The 23,723-nt window shown below is 46.3% G+C and overlaps 2 protein-coding genes across 4 annotated transcripts in view; one reads left to right on the forward strand and one right to left on the reverse strand.

Moving 5' to 3' along the window:
• SMG6 (SMG6 nonsense mediated mRNA decay factor) overlaps positions 1 to 9,564 on the reverse strand; it is a 223,484-nt gene extending 213,920 nt beyond the window's left edge. Inside the window, exons 1-5 of the mRNA XM_044283895.1 lie at positions 9,369 to 9,564; positions 2,322 to 4,008; positions 1,374 to 1,563; positions 1,124 to 1,234; positions 930 to 1,036 (exon numbers count right to left, since the gene is read on the reverse strand). Of these exons, the coding sequence (XP_044139830.1) occupies positions 930 to 1,036; positions 1,124 to 1,234; positions 1,374 to 1,563; positions 2,322 to 4,008; positions 9,369 to 9,453 (2,180 nt within the window). The 5' untranslated portion in view covers positions 9,454 to 9,564. The remainder of the gene's footprint in view (positions 1 to 929; positions 1,037 to 1,123; positions 1,235 to 1,373; positions 1,564 to 2,321; positions 4,009 to 9,368) is intronic.
• SRR (serine racemase) overlaps positions 1 to 23,723 on the forward strand; it is a 42,259-nt gene that overhangs the window by 5,882 nt on the left and 12,654 nt on the right. For 2 of the 3 annotated variants that reach the window (XM_044283897.1, XM_044283899.1), the window contains exons 1-2: positions 9,657 to 9,796; positions 18,111 to 18,282. In XM_044283897.1, the coding sequence (XP_044139832.1) occupies positions 18,115 to 18,282 (168 nt within the window). In that variant the 5' untranslated portion in view covers positions 9,657 to 9,796; positions 18,111 to 18,114. Of the gene's footprint in view, positions 1 to 9,656; positions 9,797 to 18,110; positions 18,283 to 23,723 lie in introns of those variants that run through there. The other variant, XM_044283898.1, reaches the window with a different exon arrangement.

Below are 23,723 nucleotides of genomic sequence, written 5' to 3' on the forward strand. Positions count from 1 at the left end.
ACACGGCCGTGGCTTGCCGACTCGCCATTCGCAGGCCACAATACAGCCACAGCCGCCCAACGGCCATGTGGATGAGGCCTAAACCAGTGTTTTTCATTTGTTGATTCAAAGCTCCGTTCCCAAATTATACTCTGTCTTAATATGCAAATTAAGCCTTTGGTGCAATGAGGGCGCTACCTTTGCTCTTGTTGCATCCAAGCTCCACTCCTTTGTGTGGCCAGCCACTCCTTGACTGCTTTGTTTGAAAGGGCCAGGTAGTGGCAAAGCAGCCAGGAAGGGGCTGTGCACAGAAAGGATCGAAGCTAGGGTGCAACAAGAACAACGGCGATGCCCTCTTTGCACCAAGGTCTAACTAGCATATAAAGAAAAAGTATCATGACTCAGCAATAGAGCTTCAGATCAATAAAAGAGAAACAGCATTTTAAAGTGGTATTCCCATCTTCACTTTTTATACTTACCCTTGTTGAGCGCAATATGCGTGTTCAGGACTTATTCCAGGCCTGTATAGTACAGAGCCGGCGTTCGCGGCTCTGTACTATACTGGCCAGGGAGAAGTCATCATGGCGCATGCGCGGCGGTGTGCGTGTTCAGGACATTGCACGGCCCGGCCGGAGAAAATCTTCAGTCTTCTGCGCAAGCGTGGCCCGGCGGGATTCGACAGGAGAGGTGGCCGTAACCAGGGCAGACGAAAGACAACGATCAGGTAAGAGGGGACTTATTTTCTCAAGAAGGGTGGGAATTGGGTCATTAAATGTATTTACAAAAATGATCACTGTCAAATCATTAAACAGATTTAACAGTGATCATTGTGATGGGAATACCCTTTAACCAGATGACCCACCGCTATGTGTCTATTCAACAGCTGGATAAGGAGGTTGCAGGGGACACATTCACTTTGATCCTAAAAACATTACCAGGGATAGTTTTACCTGCGAGCTTTGCCATAGTTACAGGTGTCTGCTGTTTGCTCTCTATAGCGGGCAATGTCACCCTGGCAAATCATACAGCGTTGTGCACTGATCAATGCAAACTTGACCTAAATACAACAAACAAACAATCAGCATAAATCTATCCCACATGTCATAATAAAAAAGCAGCCAGAGGCACAAAATAAACTACAAACCGTTTTACGGAGTGGCTTGCTGCGGATTGCCATCCCGTCCATGTAGTCCTCAAGCTTGAACTGATATGTTGACTGCAGTTTCTGAAGCAAACTATCAAAAAATACTGTACCCTAAAAACAAAAGGGGCATAAAATAAATAATCTGTAACAAAATAATGTGCTGTATTAGGAGTGGTAGAAGGTAAGCTGATAAAGTGACTGCGCATAACATGTATGTGACTCAGACAAGAAATTGGTCATGTATGTTCACCTCATCTAACACCTGCAGCAGCTGTCTTCGGATGGATTCACCTTCTCCCGATGACTCTTTCAAGAAATGGCGAAACTTCTCAATCACTTGATAGAAAACGTTCTTCCACAAGAGCTGGTCCAAGTTGTGCTGGTCACAGAATTCAATGTCCGTCAGCAGGCAGTGCTCATAGAGCTGGATCAGCTCTGACCTGCACAGAGGGGAATAATTAGACACACAATGGGGCAGACGCAATGTCTCATGACCATGATTTTCTTCAGTGTGTTATCTGCATTTTTTGCAGACAGCACATTGACACATTAATTTCTAAGGCGTCATGCACACATCTGCATGTTTAGTGGATTTGTGTGGCCGTGTTCTAGCAGCAGCGGCTGCAGCCCAGTGAACCTTACCTGGCAATTCAGACCTGCTTCCTATTGCTCTTCTCCTCCGGCTTGGCCCGGCCTTCTCACACAGGCCTCAGCCTGCTTGCCAGCCCAGCCTCGTCCGTGGGGCACAGCACATACTGTACCTGGCTCTTAAGGGCCAGCGCAAGCACCTTAGCTAACTCCAGCCAATGTCTGGTTACCTGGGATTACTTAAGGCGCCTTAACCAGTGGGAAGGCGCCTCAGCAATAAGGTTCCTAACTTGCTAAGGTGTTTGTTCCTGTTATCTGTCTGCTTCTTTACCGTATTGCAGCCTGCAATATATGCCCACCAGTGCATTATTCTAAAGAAAAAACCCTTGCCCTGCGCGATCCAGCGCATGGCAAGGGAGCGCATGGGATCGGAACATGACGTGCTCCGATGCTAACATCAGAGGGGCTGCCTTGCTGAAAATATGGGTATGTCGGACAACCCCTTTAAGGGGCACTTAACAGACCCCCAACAGCAGATGTCAGGGCACACAAGGGTTTTTTCAACTCAATATATTTCTACTTTAGCAGGATGAAGAAAGAATGTCCTCACCTAAGCAGAGCCATTTTGTTCAAGCCTTCTGTGCTGATGGTATCCCTGGAGAGAAGATTACTGAGCTGAAGCTCCTGGTTATCTGCCATTCTCAAGAGACGGCTCAGCTCTTGCTGTTGCATTGTCCTCACTTGCTGTTCAATTTCCTCAGGCATTACTGGACTTCCAGAGTAGGAACCAGAACCATACTGTGCAGGCTGAGCTGGATACCCAGGATAATAACTACCTGGATATATGCCGTTGCTGGGACCTATGGAATAAGGCATGGAGTAACCAGCATATGGATATGGTGGACGAGCAAAGTAATAGGGGTTATCAGAATTCTGGAACTTGTAGTAAGATGCCTGAGAGGCAGACTGGTAGTTGTCACTCTGTGAAGAAGGTGTAGACTCATCATCAGTATCTAGAAAATGAAGCTGGGGGCTCTGGTTTTTAAGAGCAGGCTTTTGCTCAGGGTTATTAGGATCCCACAGACGACGGACACCTCCACCACGTCCTTTACCACGGCCATATTTGTTGCTAGCAGTAGAGAGGGTCTTTGCACTGTTCGGTTCTGATGCCCCAGTGGCATTGGATATATCAGTGTTGGCGGGAAGAATAATGATTCCTCTCCCTCTGTCCCTTGGCTCACTTGATCGCTCTCTTAACTCATGCTTCTCTTTGCCACTGTTGCGCTTGTTACTGGGTCTATCACTTCGTTTCCGGGTCCTCTCTTCATCAATGATTGGCTGATGGTGGGATTCTGGTATGTAAAACTTCTCTTGCTTATCTTTGCTGCTTGATCTCTTGATGCCATCTGTATTTTCAGGACAGCTTTTGTCACTCGAGTTCTGCCTCTTCTTCCATTGGTTCCGGCTTTGGAGCGAGTCGTCCAACCATTCGTTATAATCCTCCTCAAAAGAATCGGTTGAAGACAGTGAGACCTGCTTCTTTGTGCGCACCTTTTCTTTACGATCTCCAGGTATCTTTCCTTTGTCTTGACGCCTCCTGTTGCCCTCTGCCAAGAGAGCTTCTTCACTGCTGTTGTTGCTTCCAGCAGAACTGGTGCTGCAATTCCTAGTGCGGGTCCTTCTTTTGTCCGAATGTGAATAACGTTTGGTTGAACCAACCTTTCTCTCATCCTTACAAGGCCTCAATGAGGACATCTCTTCTCCAGTCTTGTTGGTTCTCTCTCTTTCCGATTTCTTTTCAACCTTGCCCATCTTGTTACCATTTTCCAGGGGAATCTTATGATTTGTGACAGACTTTCCAAGATCATCTTCATGTTCGAGTTTTAGATGTTCAGTTTTTCTCACAATTTCATCTTCTATAATTTCACTCAAAGATTCTTTCACAGGAGCATGCAGTCTTCTTCCTGGTTGGTAAATTTGTCGGTCTGGTTTCTTGTTTTTCTTTACAATTTTTCGCTCTTGAGTTTCAGGGTTCCCAGTCGGTGGACCACCATGCTCAAGATCATCATCATCTTGGATTTCATCTCTAGATAACACAACTGGGCTGACCCCATTGACCAAAGGTTCACAATCTTTGAATTTCTCATTTCGATGTTCTTCAAAGTGACTGCCTCCATTGCCAGGGGCATCCAGTTTGGGCTTATTTCTTAGTCTGGACAACCCAGGCTTATATATCTCAATGTCTGGTCTTCGGTTATCTTTCCTCTGTCTCGGTTCCTTCATCTCTTTAATGGTTTCTAAAAAATAAAAAAATAAAAAAAGGGAAATACTGTGAATAATAAACTATGGATAAATAAACCAAAACGCAAAGGGGTTTTCCTGGAGTTTTATACTGATAACATATCCTGATCGGTTGGGGAACAACACCCGGGACCCCCACCGATCAGCTGTTGAGGGCAGCGGCCGTCTCTTCTGCTTTCCCTAAGGGTACTTTCCCACTTGCAGAGGATTCCGGCAGGCAGATCCGGCGATCCGGACGCAAACTAATGCATTTGTGAGACGGATGACAAATGCATTGCAATAGCGGATCAGTCTTTCTCGTTGTTATCTGGAAAAACTGATCCGGTATTTATTTTTTTCTAATTTTTAAAGGTCTGCGCATGCGCAGATCGGGAAAACGGATCTGGTTTTTTGGAACACTTAGCACCGGATCCGGCATGAATGCATTTCAATGGAAATTAATGCAAGTGTTCAGGATTTTTGGCCGGAGAGAAAACTGCAGCATGCCGCGGTATTTTCTCCGGCCAAAAAAACGTAAGAGGGACTGAACTGATGCATCCTGAACGGAATGCTCTCCATTCAGAATGCACTAGGATAAAACTGATCAGTTTTTTTCCGGTATTGAGCTCCTGTGACGGAACTCAATACCGGAAAGGAAAAAAAAGCTAGTGTGAAACGACACGTTCATCAATTACGTGGCCTAGGAGTAGCTCAGCCCCACAGAAGTGAATGGGGCTGAGAACAATACTAAGCACAGCCGCTATACAATGTACGGCACTATGCTTGGTAAGCTGCGAGAAAGCCGCGGCGCTCTCCAGAGCGTTGGTGCCTTCTCAAACAGCTGATCGACAGGGGTCCCGGTTGTCGGACCCACACCAAACAGATACCGATGACCTATCCAGAGGATAGACATTCAAATAGTAGATGACGGCAGCATCGTTCTCCATTAATTATTTATTTTCGTTAATCCATGAAATATGTACAAAAAAAGACCAATAAAAACAGCAACGTTTCGACTTTGTAGTCTTTGTCAGGCCTGTCAGGGGCTGTCCCTGGGTGAAGAAGCGCCCACCTGCCACATGATGGATAGGGTGGGATAACTCGCCCAGCCGTGGCAATCTACTCCGTGTAGAAGAACAAATGCAGAGGCTCTGCCTATGCTACTGGGAAGTGACTGCGTATGCGTCGCTACACTTCCGGGTAGAGGCGCACAAACAGTCGCTGCTCTGAAAGCAGCATTTACAAATGTGTAGATGAGCCGTACATAAAATATGGCGAAAGCTGCTCATGCAAAATCCCCTCAAAAGACAAGGGGGCACTCCCTCCGTCTGGAGAAGAAAAAGTTCAGTCTCCAGAGGCGTCAAGGCTTCTCAACCGTAAGAACTGAAAAGCTTCATGCACACAGCCGTAGCCATTTTTTGTGGTCAGCAAATTGCGGATCTGCAAAACACGGATATTGTCTGCATGCATTCCGCATTTTGCCGAATGGAACGTCCTGCCCTCTGTAGAACTGTCCAACCCTTGTCCTTATAACTGACAAGAAAAGAACATGCTCTATTTTTACGTGAAGCCACTGAACGGACATACGGATGCAGGCAGTACACGGAGTGCAGGCCGCATCTTTTGTGGACCAATTGAAGTGAATCCACACCCGACCCAAAACCCCCCAAAAAAATTCAGATCGGATGCGGACAAAAACCACATTCTGTGTGAATGAGCCCTAACTGTGTAAAAAGAGTCACAACGGGAACAGCGGGCGGTTTTAATAAAGGCTTATATGAATTCTTGATAGTTGAAATATATAGTGGCTCACCCCTCCTGCTAATATAGGCCGGTGCTCTCACTAAGTTGTGGTTCACCCAGACCACAATATGGAGTAGAAGTATAAATAGAAGTATAGTGGGCACTCGATATCTGGCACTACGTATTGGGTACAACAGATTTATTTAGATAAACAATATTATCAATCAATCACATACATAAAATAAAACTTGCAGAATATTCCCAATTGTATGACAGTACAATTTATAAAAGGTCATAAGATATTCCTAAAAGTTAAAAAATATATAAAAATAGTATTCATAATAATATAATGCTCCTAGAGGTTAATAATATAGATATATATATTCACATTTATTTATAAAAGTCCCTTTAAAATCTTCCGCAATACTTAGTGCGATTGATACAGTAGATATACTGAGTTTTGGCAATGTTCTATCCGCTTATAAGTTCAAGTCTGTAGGTCTCACTTCTATGAAGGATTATAATGGTGGCTATTCAGGGGTTAGTTGTATGCAGTATATTATAATTATGTTTAACTCACTGCTTGATATTCGTTGATTTCTCTGACTTTCGTGGCGTCCCACTACTGGTCAGATCACTCACCCCTCTTCTTATATGCCGTGTATAGAGCTACTGAGGAAGAGGTTCGCAACCTCGAAACGCGTATAGCGGGAGTGGATGAGATCCTTATAGTAATTAGACGTCTTATATTACTATAACCAGCAACAAACTAGTGCGAAAAAAACAACAAGATTATCGCCAGAAAGCTGTGTAAACGGAGGTTGGTACCGCCTCCGGAACTTGAACTAACCCAACCGCATCGGATCTAGGTTACGTGACGCTCTGAAACTCCGATCACGTGACAAACCATCTACACGTGGGACGCTGAACAGAGACCAAGAGGAAACCTCACGGACATCGCAACAATACTGCTAAATGGAAGCGCAGCCTATACACGGCATATAAGAAGAGGGGTGAGTGATCTGACCAGTAGTGGGACGCCACGAAAGTCAGAGAAATCAACGAATATCAAGCAGTGAGTTAAACATAATTATAATATACTGCATACAACTAACCCCTGAATAGCCACCATTATAATCCTTCATAGAAGTGAGACCTACAGACTTGAACTTATAAGCGGATAGAACATTGCCAAAACTCAGTATATCTACTGTATCAATCGCACTAAGTATTGCGGAAGATTTTAAAGGGACTTTTATAAATAAATGTGAATATATATATATCTATATTATTAACCTCTAGGAGCATTATATTATTATGAATACTATTTTTATATATTTTTTAACTTTTAGGAATATCTTATGACCTTTTATAAATTGTACTGTCATACAATTGGGAATATTCTGCAAGTTTTATTTTATGTATGTGATTGATTGATAATATTGTTTATCTAAATAAATCTGTTGTACCCAATACGTAGTGCCAGATATCGAGTGCCCACTATACTTCTATTTAGATGAATTCTTAACATTAGAGGGGTTGGGTCCTCTCAGACACTGGGGGCATATCGCTAGGATATATTGTCTGAGGTGGGACCCGCACCTAGTGGGAGCACCGTGCCTGCGCAGCCGCCCTCCATTCATTTCTATGGGGCCGCTGAAAATACTTTTCGGGGGCCCTATAGAAATGAATGGGAGCACATTCTGCACTTCGTTCTGGTTTGTTGCGTTCTGTGACTGGCTGGATCAGGCACTAAAAACAATCTAAGTTAATGGAGCCAGATCCAGTTTTTTCAGACAGGGAAAAAAAAAACGGATCCAGCAGTTGTTTATTTATGATTTAATACAACCGGATCAGAACGGACGCAGCCGGCTGTATTAAATCAAACTGAACTGTTTACCTCCTGTCCATGGCCGGTCCTATGATAGAAACACCTATTTTTCTCCACAATTGCTGGCTAGAGGAGGACGTGCTCTCTTTTTTTGCGGGGCCGTGGAACGGAACTATGGATTGAAATGAATGGGTCCACACAACTGCGGAATGGATGCGGACCCAGAACTACGGACGCAATAATGGGCCCTCAAGCAGATACTGCCTCTCTGACAGAAAACCCAACAAATCATCAGCCTCCATTCTTGTCTGCCGTATGATGGGTCCAGTGCTGCAATTTGTTTTTAAAGTTTTGACGAGGAAAAAAATGCTGCCAATGTGAACACAACCTTAGGGTCCATTCACACGTCCGTAGTGTATTGCGGATCCGCAATACACCCAGTCGGCATCCCCATAGAATTGCCTATTCTTGTCTCTTCTTTTTCCGGAAGATCGGCGGCGCACTTCGGAAATGTGGAGAGCACGTAGTGTGCTCTCCGCATCCATTCCTGCCCCGTAGAGAATGGATGGGTCAGCACCTGTTCCGGAAAATTGCGGAACGGGTACGGACACATTCTACGGACGTGTGAATGGACCCTTAGGCTACTTTCACACTATAGTTTTTACTGGATCCAGCAGGGTTCATCAAAAACACTTCCATTACTGATAATACAACGTTATGAACGGATCCGGTTGTATTTTTCTTTAACATAGCCAAGACGGATCCGTCATGAACTCCACTGAAAGTCAACGGAGGCTGAATCAGTTTTCTATTGTGTCAGAGAAAACTGATCCGTCCCTATTGACTTGCATTGTGGGTCCGGATCCGTCTTGCTCCGCATCCCAGGACGGAAAGCAAACCGCAGCATGCTTCAGTTTGTTCTCTGGTACGAGAACGGAACAGAATGTATTTTGGAACATTCCGTTCTGTTACATTTTATCGCCATTGACAATGAATGGGGACAAAACTGAGGCATTTTTTTCCGGTATTGGGACCCTATGACGGATCTCAATACCGGAAAATATTAATGCTAGTGTGAAAGAAGACTTAGCTGATCATGTCACGATTCATCCGACTGATCCGCTAGTCTACGGTCCTATAGTGGGTCTGTTTCCCCTGTAACCAGACCACCGCCGCCCCGTCTTCACTCACGGAAGTACTTTTTATCCATTCTTTGCCCAAATAATCCAGCACGACGCACTGTGTGATCCGGAAATGACAGAAATGGATATCCGGTGTTATATAAATCAACAGTGGATGGGCTAAATGGATCACTACAGACTTTCACCAATTCTGTAAAAACGGAAGCCGTGACATCAAGAACACACAGAGCCTACTCTACCTTTGGAGGCTGGAGTATGGGCTCCAACGCCAGTGATGGAACCTACCTACCACATTACATGTACAGAAGCGCTCAGTGTGCACACAGCCTGACTTCTGGCTGCTATGGAGTGAGGGGCACACATGGCAGGGACCGAGGAACAGCTCTGGCGCCCTCTTCAGGGCAGACCAGGAACAGCAGAAGAGAGGACGGCTTACTTTAGCGGGTAACTTGTCGCCACTGTTCTCATCCACCATGAGAAACTTTACTGTGGGGCACAGCACCATGTGCCGGAGCCGCCACCGCCTGGCACACATACTCTGCACGGGACTATTGGGTCTGGGAGAAGTTGCACTGACTGAGGGGGCGTGGAGCTCAGTGTGGACGGAGCACCATGCGCGCCATTAACCGCAGAGCGACAACCGCTCTCTGGCCTGACGTACCTCGGACCACGGAGCCGTCGCTAGCCGCGAGCATCTCCCGTAATTCGGAGGCAGAAATCCTGACCCGCTCTAACGTAGCCGCCATCTTCCCAGCGACCGCCAGGAATCAAAACAAGACGTGAAGCGTAAGATGACGGCGAGCGCGCTGGACCAAATCAGAAGGCGAAACGCCTCAGCTGACGTAAAGCCGGTCACTCCGTACGGACTGTCAGTTTACGTATCAAGGAGTCAAAGGTTGCTGTACAGTGATATGCGCAGTGGTTGCTGTGCGCAGTATAGAGGTAGGGATTGAAGTTCTTGCGACGTCACGTGACACTGTAAAGTCACGTGCGTTTCTGCACCAAGTCCAGTATTCTTCAGCTCATCTCCGAGCTCAGCGCTGCTTAGAGAGTGAGGCTCAGGTCACGTGATTCTGCTCGCGTTCGGAGGTGAGCCTGTATTTTGTGTGGAGTTCATCTCCCCTCTTTTTTACTACATGTCTGAAAGCCATAATTTTTTTCCCTTTGGTTATGTAAATCATTTTTGTGCTCATAGAACAATATGCAGCTAAAATATTTTTTTCATTATTTCTCCTTTCGATAATGATCGTTTTGATGTATGGGCTAGGCGAGGGCTAGACGCATGTCTGTCGCATGACAAAAAGGTCACGGCTACATTGTGACTTGTATTGTAATGATAGTTACCTGTCGCACAGCGACACTGCGACGCGACAGTTGCACAGAAATCCATAGATGGTGGTGTCGCAGTATCTTGCATGTTGCGGTGCGACATCAACGACTGTCAATATAATAAATGGCGTGTAACGCGTCTCGTCGTGCAGCTCTAGCCTTATAGTGGCTCAGGTTGGCATTAGAAACTCTGCTGCGTCACGTAGTGGCTTTTTTTTTACATTTTTAAAACATTTTTTGTTTGGCTATATATTTTTATTTCTATTTATTTTTTATTTTTACGTTGTGCCTCCATAAAATGATACAGAGGTGGGATCCGCACCTTTCAGACATTGGGGGCATATCCTAGGGACAGACCTCCAATGTATGAGATAGGTAAAGTCGTTGGCCTATCTCAAACAACTCCCTTAAACAGTAACTAAACTTTTGTATACATTTTTGTTAACCTGTCCCTCATAACACTTTTTGTAACATACTTTATTTATGTATTTTGTATTTTTACTACACTTTTTCTACCTAAACCACACGTTTCGCTGTTCGCTTAAAGGTGTTATCCAATTTTTGAACCCTCCCCCTCCATGTTCCAGGCCCCTCACCAGTAATATACTTATCCCACTCCGCTCCTGGTCCCCGCACCACCGGTGCTGCTTCTCCCTGCACACGGATGAAAACATCCAGTGTCGGGAAGGGGGAGGGGAAGCACCCGAAGGCAGATGGGGATGAGCCTCCCTAGCAGGCTCATTCCCGTCCCCGCCTGCCATTGGCTGCTAACCCCCCCGACACCAGATGTTTTCATCCATGTGCAGAGAGAAGCGGTGGTGCGGGAACCAGGAGCAGCACCGGGAGCTGAGTAAAGTATATTACCAGTGAGGGGTCCGGCATATGGGGGGGGGAGGGGGGTTTGAGAAATTGGATAACCCCTTTAAAATCAATTTCTCTGTACCCCGCTGACAGAGTTGATGTTTTTTATCAGTGGGACCGCAGACACTGGCGTAGCTATAGGGGTCGCAGCAATTGCGACAGTTCCCCTAAGTCAGGAGGGCCCCCCAGGAGAGATGGAATCCCACCATGCCAGACGTAAACACTGAGTGAGGTGCAGGTCCGGAGCAGAGAGCTCAGCCTCTACAAGTTATAAGACTGAGGGATGCTGCCAGGTATTAATGGGGCCTGGGAGATAGCAGCAGCCAGCTTACCAGTTATCCAGTGCAGCCCCGCTGTCCTGAGTCCTGACTGATGTGCCAATGAAGGGTGGGCCACTCCTGCTACAGGCTGGATAGGCAGGCAGGGCCAGGGGCCCAGGACCTAGTTGCTGCTAGTCTGTGTACAAAGTGGCCAGTTTTACTGGTTTCAGATTGTGCTGGCCTGTGATGGGGCTGGGTTCTACTGGGTTATAGTCACTGTGTGAGTGGCACTGCTGTAATGTGGCTGTACAGCATGTCACATCAGTTTGGGGGGTACACTGCCATTACCTTGCCTTCTGATATATCCCTGTTTTAGAATTGACTTAAAGTGTCAACTACATTCATATGGCTGTGGTGCCACTGAGCTTTTGGATCCATGCCTCTCCCCTTAAGATAGGACATGTACCTGTCTTTGGCCACATCTTGTGGAACACGGAACCATTGAAGTCAGTGGGTCCGCGTCCGCACCATGATGTTGTGTTCACACAGTTGGTGCTTTGCAGATCTGCGGTTTGCAATACAAAGCACAGGCATGGCAGCGCCATAGCCAAGTGAACGTAGCAGCCTAACTTTAAGTCAATTATCCCTTTAAAGGCGTTGTCTTATCATAGGCAATGGGGGCATATCGCTAGGATATGTGAATGGGAGCTCACTGCGCGTGACCAGCCACCGCTCCCATTCACCTCTATGGGCTCGACGGAAATAGACGAGCCAGGGCTTGTCTATTTTCGCCATCCCCATACAAAATGAATGGAGGGCAGCTGCGCATGCGCAGTGCGCCCCTTCTTCCCTTTTGGGTCTCCGTTCTCTATATAGGTGTGAGTCCCAGCGGTGGGACCTGCACCTATAAGACAATGGGGGCATATCCTAGCGATAGGCCCCCATTGTCTATGATGAGACAACCAAAACCCATATGCTTTTAGATGGCATCCTTATTATTATTATTATTATTATTATTATTATTATTATTACTGTTATGCACTTATGTCTTATTGGATTAAAATGTATTTTCTCAGTGAGATTTTATTTCTGCCATTGGGCATGGTGGGCGTGCAGGGGCCTGGTGGTGTTAGGAAACGGTATTGAGGGTAGGGTGGGCCCAAACTGAACTCTTGCACCAGGGCCCATGAGCCTATAGCTACGCCCCTGGCCGCAGAGCAGTGAGGATGGGCAGGAGTGCATATGCCCCCCCTTCCCGAGCCCCCCCTGGATGTTTACTAAATGCTGACATAGTACATGGTTACAGGTAGGGGTGCACCGAAATGAAAATTCTGGTCCGAAACCGAAACCGAAAATTCAGGATACCCCTTGACCGAAACCGCCTTTTTGCCCAAATACTTTTAAAAGACCCCCCACCCCATAACAGTGCCATCCACAGACCCCCCCCCCCCCCCCCACCTCATAACAGTGCCATCCACAGACCCCCACCCACCCCATAACAGTGCCATCCACAGACCCCCACCCCATAACAGTGCCATCCACAGCCACCATTGTACAATTAATAGATTAATAGAAAATAGCGGGGAGGAACTGGGAGGAGGAGCTGGGGGCCGGTGCGTTCACTGTGCTCCGGCCCCCAGCTCCAGTAGTTATAAAATGTTGTACAATTAATAAGAAATCTATTCATTTGGCCCCCCTCTGCAGTATTACATTCAATACAGCCACATCATACTCACAGGGCTGTCATCTTAATGCTGGCCGGCCGGGCAGAGGAGCGGCAGCGTCACAACTGACGTCATGTGCCCGGCCTACTTTCTGAATGAAGGAGGCGGCGCAGGCATGTGACGTCAGTCGTGACGCTGCGCTCGTCTGCCCGGCCGGCCAGCACAGCCCTGTGAGTAGGATGTGGCTGTATTGAATGTAATACTGCAGAGGGGGGCCAAATTAATAGATTTCTTATTAATTGTACAACATTTTATAACTACTGGAGCTGGGGGCCGGAGCACAGTGAACGTACCGGCCCCCAGCTCCTCCCCGCTATTTCCGGCCGATATGTAAAAATATCGGCAGAAACAGATTAGGTGCATTCTCGGCCGATATTTTCGGCCGCCGAAATTTCGGTGCACCCCTAGTTACAGGGTACCCGGATCAAATGCATTGCAATACCGGATGACAACCGGAAAGACGGATCCGGTATTGCAATGCATTTGTCAGACGTATCCGGATCCGTCTGACAAATGCATCAGTTTGCGTCCGGATTGCCAGATGTGGCAGGCAGCGACGGAACTGCCTGCCGGGATCCTCTGCCGCAAGTGTAAAAGTACCCTTAGTTGCACAATCTGTGCACACCTTCATCAACAGGCATAGTGAACACTTTCCCATCACCCAATCAGCAGTGCTGTAAGGGTACTTTCACACTTGCGTTGTTTGATTCCGGCAGGCAGTTCCGTTGCCTGAACTGACTGCCTGATCAGGCAAAATGTATGCAAACGGATGTCATTTTTTCTGACTGATCAGGCATTTTTCAGACTGATCAGGATCCTGATCAGTCAGAAAAATGCCTGATCAGTCAGAAAAATGCATTGCAATACCGGATCCGTTTTTCCGGTGTCATCAGGCAAAACGGATCCGTTTTTTTTTTTTTTTTTTTTTTTTTCATTTTTAAAGGTCTGCGCATGCGCAGACCGGAAGGACGGATCCGGCATTCCGGTATTTTGAATGCCGGATCCGGCACTAATACATTCCTATGGAAAAAAATGCCGGATCCATCATTCAGGCAAGTCTTCAGTTTTTTTCGCCGGAGATAAAACCGTAGCATGCTACGGTTTTCTCTTTTGCCTGATCAGTCAAAACGACTGAACTGAAGACATCCTGATGCAAACTGAACGCATTACTCTCCATTCAGAATGCATGGGGATATGCCTGATCAGTTCTTTTCCGGTATAGAGCCCCTGTGACGGAACTCTATGCCGGAAAATAAAAACGCAAGTGTGAAAGTAGTCTAAGAGAGAAGAGAAAAACAGTGCTGTCTGACAAAAATCAGGAGTGATGCCAGACAGCACTGCCATGTTGTAAAACAGGCTTTTTATTTTAGCTTCTTCTAGGTTTTCCTTTTAATTTCAGGTAATGTATACATGTTTAAGTAAGTTTCAGTTTGTCTTAAGTTAAAAAGGGGTTGGTCTCTCCAGAAGAATATTTTCAAAAATGGCCATACAGTTCATGCTGTGGCAAACCAAACTAGGACTGCAACGTTTAATCGTAAATGGTACAGAGGACTAATGGCATGGGGGGAGCTGATGGCACAGAGGACTGATGGCACAGAGGACTGATGAAACTGGGGGGAGCTGATGGCACTGGGGCAGAGGACTGATGGCACAGAGGGGAACTGATAGCATAGAGGGCTAATGGCACTGTGGGGGAGCTGATGGCACTGGGGAGGGGGAGTTCATGGCAAATGGTTGAGTGGCATGGAGGGGGCTGATGGCACTGGGGGGAGCTGATGGCAAGCTGTTGAGTGATGGTATGGAGGAGGCTGATGGCGCTGAGGACTGATAGCACGGGGGTCTGATGATGAAACGGGGGGGCTGATAAGTTTTTATAAAGGAAAACGTTCTTTTATCTAGTCTTTTCTTTTTAGAGTACTCAATCGTTGGATTAATCGATAGAATACTTCATTACTAATCGATCGCTGCAGCCCTACACTAAACTCGCAGCCTGCTTTTATCTCACCTGAGCTCCTGTTACAAAGGCCTCCAGCTGCCCCTCCTAGTCTAACAGCTCAGCAGCCGCTCCCCATCCATGGGAAGTAAAATGGTGGCAGTTTACTCGCGTGACTACTCTTTCCCCCACAGCTGCATCCTTTTTCCCTTCAGCCATGACAGCACCAGCGAGAGAGGGATCTGCCCTCACAGCAGATAGTCAATGGGGCCGGTGGGCATTGTGGTAACATCCGGCAATGCCAGATCCAAAGAGCTCCAACAGGCTGTTCTCTGATGGAACTAATACCATCGATGGGACAGCAACGAAAGCGGTCACAGGGTTTACTCACCTATTTGCTTCCTCTGAACTGGGCGGCTGTACAAAGATCGCTGTGTACATAGGCCACAGAGGGGCAGCCAAGGAGCTCGGCTAAGGCTACACGGCCATAATTTGGTTTAAAAAAATCATTTATTTGAAGTTTTGTGATTGGAGAGAAAAATTACAGTAGGTTAGTACAATACATATCAATACCGCATTAGGAAGCAATAGCAGTATGTTTTGTCAGAAAAAAACTAACAATAAACACAACTCGGGTCAATCATCACCAGAGAAAGACAAGTACAATGAGTGACTACAGTTTTGCAATCATCATATTATAGCGTGAAGGTGTATCTAAGGTCCACAGAAAAAGTGGATGACAGCCACGGTTCCCAAACCTTCTCAAAAATAGTTATCGTATCCGACCTGATTGCTGTGAGTCTCTCACAAAGGGGCAACTTGTTAACCCTATCTATAACCGCTTGTCTGCTAAGTGAGGGTGTGCGCCATTTGAAAGCAACGTGAATTCTCGCAGCTAGCAAGATAAATTGTGACACTTTGAATTTGGGCGTGGATAACCCTGAAGGCTTGTCACCTAATAGGCAATGGGGGATTGTAGCAGAATAGCTACAGCCTAAGGCAGTGGCGATTAGTGAACAGATCTGATCCCAGAAGCGCTTCACCACAGGGCAGCTCCACCAAATGTGTAGCATCGTACCATCCGCATCACACCCTCTAAAACATTTCGGAGAAACCTCAGGATACATAAGATTTAGCCTGGACGGTACCATGTATGTCCTATGCAGGATTTTTATAGAGGTTTCTGCCAGCGTAACCTGCCAGGAACCCTTCGTAAGCGTTTGTGACCGTTGAAACCATGTGGAGACAGAGGATTCTAATCCCATGTCATTTTCCCAAGCCAACATATAAGGAAGTTTTACCCCTTCTGGATAAACATCAAGAAATCCATATATTCTGGATAGTAGACCCTGCTTATATAAGGAGTACGTGATCATTCTTTCAAAAGGGGCAAAATCTAGCCTTTGGGCTGGTCCAACCAATGACCTTAGAAAGGAGAAAATCCTGTTAACATTAAAATGTTCTCCTACAGGAGGAGAGTGTTTCCCCAAAAAGTCGCCCTTGGATTCTAGAATACCCCTATGAATTGCTAATCCACCAGTGGAAGGACGGGAAATGCAAGCCCGGGCGAAACAATGGATTACCAAAAATCGAGGTCAGCGGAGATGGCGAGGATTGTAGCTTATATTTGAAGCGCACCGACCTCCAGAGTATCAATGAGTAATGCGATAGGAGGGATGTGGTGCGGATGGTCGACGGCAGTGAGGGAACCATCCATATCAAGGCTGTCCAAGTATAGGGTGCCATGTTGGACGTCTCTAGAGAGACCCATAGTGGCTGTTTTTTCTTATCTAAGTGTGTTAAAAATAGTTGGGCCAGTCTTGCTTCTCTGTAATATTTCAAGAAGTCTGGGACAGATAAACCCCCCTGGGACTTGTGTTTACATATGTGGTCTTTTATTAGCCCATATGAACTTCATAACGTCCCTCTGTAGGGATTTTAGGTCAGCCGAGGGGTACACGGCGATATTTTGTCGCACCAATGTTGCGCAACAATTTTTATCATAGTCTATGGTGTCGAACTGCGGCACGCTGCAACACAACAGTAGCTAAAAATCCATTGCGTTGCAGTCGTAGCATGTCGCAGTGCGACACCATAGACTATCATTAAAAGAAAATAGTTGCGCGACACATGTTGCAGTGTAGTTGTGCCCTATGTGTCGCACAACTTATTGTCGTCGTGTACCCCTTACCTAAGTCTCTCTCATAAAAGCACATCTCGTTGGCTTCATGCTGTTATATAGTAATGCATAATGTGACATAGCAAGGGGTTTTGTTTGGGAAGGCAGGTATTTTCCTCCCAACATGGGCGGCTGGGCTGATTTCCAGCCAGGAGAGATCAAATACCGGACCGGAGTTTACGTGCCGGTCCGGGTTTTGGCAGAACCTGGCTGTCCTTTAAATAGGCAGTTGGGCTCAGAATCAAGGTCTCTGTTTTGGGATCTGAGGCAGAGAGCTCACTAGAGGGCTGAGAGCCGCTTGCGGTGAAACACGCCCCCTAAAGCCTGTGGACGCTGGAAAAACCTGCTAACAAGGTGACTGTTTTGTGCTTTGGACTTTCCTTTGTGTGAACGAACACTAAGGGTCCATTCACACGTCCGTTTTTTCTTTCCTGATCTGTTCCGTTTTTTGCGGAACAGATCAGGACCAGATCTGGACCCATTCATTTTCAATGGGTCCTGGAAAAAATCGGACAGCACAATGTGTGCTGTACGTTTCCGTTGTTCCGTTCCGCATGTCCGTTTAAATATAAAACATGTCCTATTCTTGTCCGCAAAATTCGGATCCTGGTACAATACAAAGTCAATGGATCCGCAAAAAACGGAAGACATTCGGATGTCATCCGTTTTATGCGGAATCCGTTCCTGGAAACACATAACAAATTTTTTATTTTTATTTTTTTCAATTTTTTTTCAAAGAAATCCAAACAACTTTATTTGATTATTGAACTTTATACATGTTTCCGTTTTTTGCGGATCCGCAAAAAACGGATGACATACGGAAACATTTTCAGGAACAACGGATACGCAAAAAACGGACCGAAAATCGGGATATAGGAAAATACTGACGTGTGAATGTAGCCTTAGACTGAAAAATGTTGCTTTGTTTTTCCTCCTGTGTGAATAAACACTGAAGTTTTGTTTTACAAACGGTTTCTTTTGCCTCTGTTCTGCGTCCGCTTACCCTGCCCACCAGAGCGAATCCTCACAATGTAGTTATTAAATGCTCCGCTCAGACAGACAATTACAATTTTATTGTAAGGGTTTACTGTGATGTTTGTATGTTTTTTTATTTAAGGACCATGGGACCCCCATATTGCATAACATTAAGAGCTGTGCAAGAAGCTCAGAGAAGAATCCAGGGCTTAGTTCATACCACTCCAGTAATGACATGTTCCAGTCTGGATGCGCTCAGTGGACGCAAGCTTTTCTTTAAGTGTGAATTACTGCAGAAGACGGGCTCATTCAAGGTGGTTATATTTGTTTGTCATGGTATTTAAGGGGAACTCTAGTGACAGTTTTCTCTTCTAATTATTCGTTATGGAGTCCTCCAGATTCCTGAAAGGGGCCATGCCATCACGGACAACCCCATTAGTATCAGCGCTGATGCGAAGATCAACACCTAAGGATCCCACCAGCAAACAACTTATTTTACTGGGGGAACTGCTTTCCACTATGCGTTTCTCCTGCAGCGAGGGTAAGTCAGCTCGAGGTCGCCCCAAAAAAAGATCCACTACAAGGAGGCCCCGTCTCTCATATCTCCTAAGGTTTTCATCTTAGATAATTAGATATTTTAGCAAAAATAGTGGATACAGGGACCTGTCTAATCCCCTAGAGTACAGTATAAGGCCTCTTTCACACTACAGTATGTTGAATTCAGTGTTTTGCGTTCCGTTTTTCACGGATCCGTTGTTCCGTTTTTTGCTTCCGTTGTGGTTCCGTTTCCGTTCCGTTGTTCCGTTCCGTTTTTCGGTATGGCAAATACAGTATACAGTAATTTCATATTAAAAATTGGGCTGGGCATAACATTTTCAATAGATGCTTCCGCAAAAAACGGAACGGATACGGAAGACATACGGATGCATTTCCGTATGTGTTCCGTTTTTTTTGCGGACCCATTGACTTGAATGGAGCCACGGACTGTGATTTGCGGCCAAATATAGGACATGTTCTATCTTTTCAACGGAACGGAAAAACGGAAATACGGAAACGGAATGCATACGGAACACATTCCGTTTTTTTGCGGAACCATTGAAATGAATGGTTCCGTATACGGACCGTATACGGAACGCAAAAAACGGACCGTATACGGAACGCAAAATACTGTAGTGTGTAAGAGGCCTTAGGCCTCTTTCACACTACAGTATGTTGAATTCAGTGTTTTGCGTTCCGTTTTTCACGGATCCGTTGTTCCGTTTTTTGCTTCCGTTGTGGTTCCGTTTCCGTTCCGTTGTTCCGTTCCGTTTTTCCGTATGGCAAATACAGTATACAGTAATTTCATATTAAAAATTGGGCTGGGCATAACATTTTCAATAGATGCTTCCGCAAAAAACGGAACGGATACGGAAGACATACGGATGCATTTCCGTATGTGTTCCGTTTTTTTTGCGGACCCATTGACTTGAATGGAGCCACGGACTGTGATTTGCGGCCAAATATAGGACATGTTCTATCTTTTCAACGGAACGGAAATACGGAAACGGAATGCATACGGAACACATTCCGTTTTTTTGCGGAACCATTGAAATGAATGGTTCCGTATACGGACCGTATACGGAACGCAAAAAACGGACCGTATACGGAACGCAAAATACTGTAGTGTGAAAGAGGCCTAAGGCAGTTGTGTTGGTAGTCTAGGGGCATAAAATATCTTGACGACCAGGTTCCATTCAGGGCTTATTTACACGAACGTAAGGGCTCTGTGCCCGTGCTGCGGACTGCATACGGCGGTTCCACAATACACGAGTCACCAGCCATGTGCATTCCGCATTACGGAAGTGGACCCATTTACTCCGCAAAACCGGAGATGCGGAACGGAAGCACTACAGAGTGTTTCCGTGGTGTTCGTTCCCTGCTTCAGTTCCGCAAAAATATAGAACTTGTTTTTGCGGAACGGACGTATCGCGGACCCTATTCAAGTGAATGGGTCTGCGATCCGCATGTGGCTGCCCAAAGGTCGGTGCTCGTGCATGGTGGACCCTGGAGCCCTTACGTTTGTGTTAATAAGCCCTTAGGTTGATACAGTCCAAGATAAGTGCTCTCTGACCAGATACTCAATGATGTAGGGCTCATGCACCCAAATGCCGTGCTGTGGACCAGTCTGCAATGCATGGTTACCAGCTGTGTGGCCGTTTACAGATGTGGACCCATTCGCTTTAATGGGTCCAAGATCTGCAAGATTCAGTCCACACCGCAAAAAAAATAGAACATGTTCTATTGATTTGCAGTGTGGAGGCACGGACTGAAATCCCACAGAAGCGCTCCATAGTGCTTTTGTGGACTTCTGCTCTGTATCTTGCGGATTGCAGACCCATTCAACTGAATTGGTCATCCGTGATACAGATCACACACGACCGGTGCCCGTATCTTGTGCATGAGCCCTTATTCTGCTTAAAGGGAACCTGTCACCAGCTTTATAGTGTCCTAACTAAGAGCAACATAAATAAATGACTGATTCTCTTAGCAAAATGTTGGGTCACTTTCTTTAATTGACCCAGTCAATCTGCCAACGTCTTGTATTGAAAAGCTCCAGCTGACAATGATGAGTCCTGAATATTCATGAGCTCTTCCTGACTCTCCCCGCCCACCTGCTGCTGAATGACAGTTTGTTTCCATAGGAATCAGCAGCAGGTGGGCAGGGGAGTGGCTATAGCTCTGAATTAAATATACGCCGGACTCAATGACATCACGCCGGACTTGACTCAGCTCATTAGCATGCGGCATGTGGCATCTTTGTGTGTATATTATGAGGTAACCATCTGTCACACCAGTAAGTGAATACATCTAAGGCACTTTTTAGTAGTTAATGATTGTATATAATTAGTTAGATTATAATCAAATATCCACATGACAGGTTCCCTTTAAGCCACAGTTTCCAGTCCTGGTATTGCTGGCTTGTGGCTACAGTGGCTGAGCACCTTCAATCCTGCCCTGCCACTCTGCTCACTGATGGTGGCACACACACAGGATTGAAGTCACAGTTTCAGTACCGTTAGCCAGTCGGAAAGAGTTTGTACTGAGGTAGGAGCAGGGCACATATGGTGTGTCGGGACAGGTGCTGCTGTGGAAGTGGTGCCCAAACCCAACGGAGTGCAGGCAAAAGCAGAGCCGAGCAGTCACAGATATTAATGCCGACTGACCGCACTTCCCAGTCTGCAGCGCCCCCTTCATCTTGGAAGAGCTAGAGTTCATCGAGTCGTCGCCACCCCTAAATCAACCCCTGCATCACCAATTACTGGCTTCAAAGGAACACTTTTTTTTTTTTTTTTTTTGTTCTCACTTTGCATTTGGAGGTGGCACGGGCATGTGCTTCTCTTAGGGAATATTGTACAATATACAGCTGACGATATCGAGCCTTACAGATACAACCAAGGTAAACTTGATGGTTAAAAGCAGTGGCGACTCTAGGAACAATATATAGGGGGGGCACAAAGATACCACAGTCAAAAATGGGGGGGCACAAACAAAATAAGTATATATCAATAAGATTACAAAATACGAGAGAATTGCGATATGCAGGGATACAGTTATAATAAAGCAATTTACTTACAAAAGAAGCTATTCAGTCGTCTGCAGTGCCGTCCTCTGCTTGCTTCCACGGATTCTTTCCCCTTCTTTCTGTCTCTCGTCAGTGCACAGGCGCACTGTTATGGTGGATCTGTGGAAGACACACTGTTATGGGGGCATCTGTGGATGACACATTATGCCTCTCATTAGCCCTCATTATGCCTCTCATATCAGCCCCCATATCAGCCCTTATGCCTCATTAGCCCCCATATCAGCCCTTATGCCTCATTAGCCCCCATATCAGCCCTTATGCCTCATTAGCCCCCATATCAGCCCTTATTCCTCATTAGCCCCCATTATGCCTCTTATTAGCCCCATTATGCCTCTTATTAGCCCCATTATGCCTCTTATTAGCCCCCATTATGCCTCTTATTAGCCCCCATATGCCTCCAATTAGCCCCCATATGCCTCCAATTAGCCCCCATATGCCTCCAATTAGCCCCCATATGCCTCCAATTAGCCCCCATATGCCTCCAATTAGCCCCCATATGCCTCCAATTAGCCCCCATATGCCTCCAATTAGCCCCCATATGCCTCCTATTAGCCCCATATGCCTCCAATTAGACCCCATATGCCTCCAATTAGCCCCCATATGCCTCCAATTAGCCCCCATATGCCTCCAATTAGCCCCCATATGCCTCCTATTAGCCCCCATATGCCTCCTATTAGCCCCATATGCCTCCTATTAGCCCCCATATGCCTCCTATTAGCCCCATATGCCTCCTATTAGCCCCCATATGCCTCCTATTAGCCCCCATATGCCTCCTATTAGCCCCCATATGCCTCCTATTAGCCCCCATATGCCTCCTATTAGCCCCCATATGCCTCCTATTAGCCCCCATATGCCTCCTATTAGCCCCATATGCCTCCTATTAACCCCATTATGCCTCATATTAGCCCCCATATGCCTCCTATTAGCCCCATATGCCTCCTATTAGCCCCATATGCCTCCTATTAGCCCCATATGCCTCCTATTAGCCCCAAATATGCCTCCAATTATCCCCCAAATATGCCACCAATTATCCCCCAAATATGCCACCAATTAGCCCCCATATGCCTCCAAATGCCCCCATATGCCTCCAATTAGCCCCCAAATATGCCTCCAATTAGCCCCCATATGCCTCCAAATGCCCCATATGCCTCCAATTAGCCCCCATAATGCCCCCAGCAGCCACATTTTCTATAAAATAAAAATAAAAACACTTACCTCTCCTGCTCCTGGACGGACGCCGCCTGCCATTTTCTCCTCAGTCGACTGTGCTCTAAACTGGCGCGCACAGCGTGAGGTCACAGAGCGACCTTACGCTGTGCGCAGCCCTGCACAGCCGACAGCCGAGGACCAGGAAGTGGTGAGTACAGAGCGTTCACCACTTCCTGGTTCTTCGGTACTAATGAGCGCTTCCATAATGGAAGCGCTCATTAGTATTCACTCTGGGGAATCAGCGGGGGGGGGGGCACCCGGGGGGGCAAGGGACAACATAGGGGGGGCAATTGCCCCCCCCTCGCCCCCCTCTAGCGACGCCACTAGTTAAAAGGGTTATCCTATGACTAATTTAAAAAATGAAAATCAGACATCATACAGTACATGACAACCTCTTTCTAACAAAGCTAGAACCAGCCCTGTACCTCACATGGATCCAGAGATCTCCACATTCATTGCTCTGCTAGATTAATATTAAGCTGACAGCTCAGGGGGAGTGTCCTTTCTGCTGAAGCTAAGGGGGCGTGACTCAGATTTACCGATCACAGCTCAGGAAGCAGATGAAGGATGAAACTGAGCATGTGCGGCCTTCTCAGTGAGCAGGTCAAAGACAGAAGAAAAAGAACAAACATCAGGTGGCGCTATACAGATACATTTTATTGAATGACATTCATATTCAGATGCAGGTGCTGGTTTGAAAACTAGAATATTTTTCATGGGACAACCCCTTTAAGTAAAAAAAAAAAAAAAATGGCACAAAATAGTTTAACTCTTTCAATGTATTTCAATGGCTTTTGTCAAAAGATGGCACGAGGTCACACTGTGCCATGTGTATAATTTTAGCTTGGCTACATCTGTACATTCCATACTGTGTTCTGTAATGAACATACTGTACATGGCACACTATGAATACAGGCTATGTTC

This window comes from Bufo gargarizans, chromosome 3, assembly GCF_014858855.1.
Source record: "Bufo gargarizans isolate SCDJY-AF-19 chromosome 3, ASM1485885v1, whole genome shotgun sequence".
NCBI classification, from domain to species: Eukaryota; Metazoa; Chordata; class Amphibia; order Anura; family Bufonidae; genus Bufo; species Bufo gargarizans.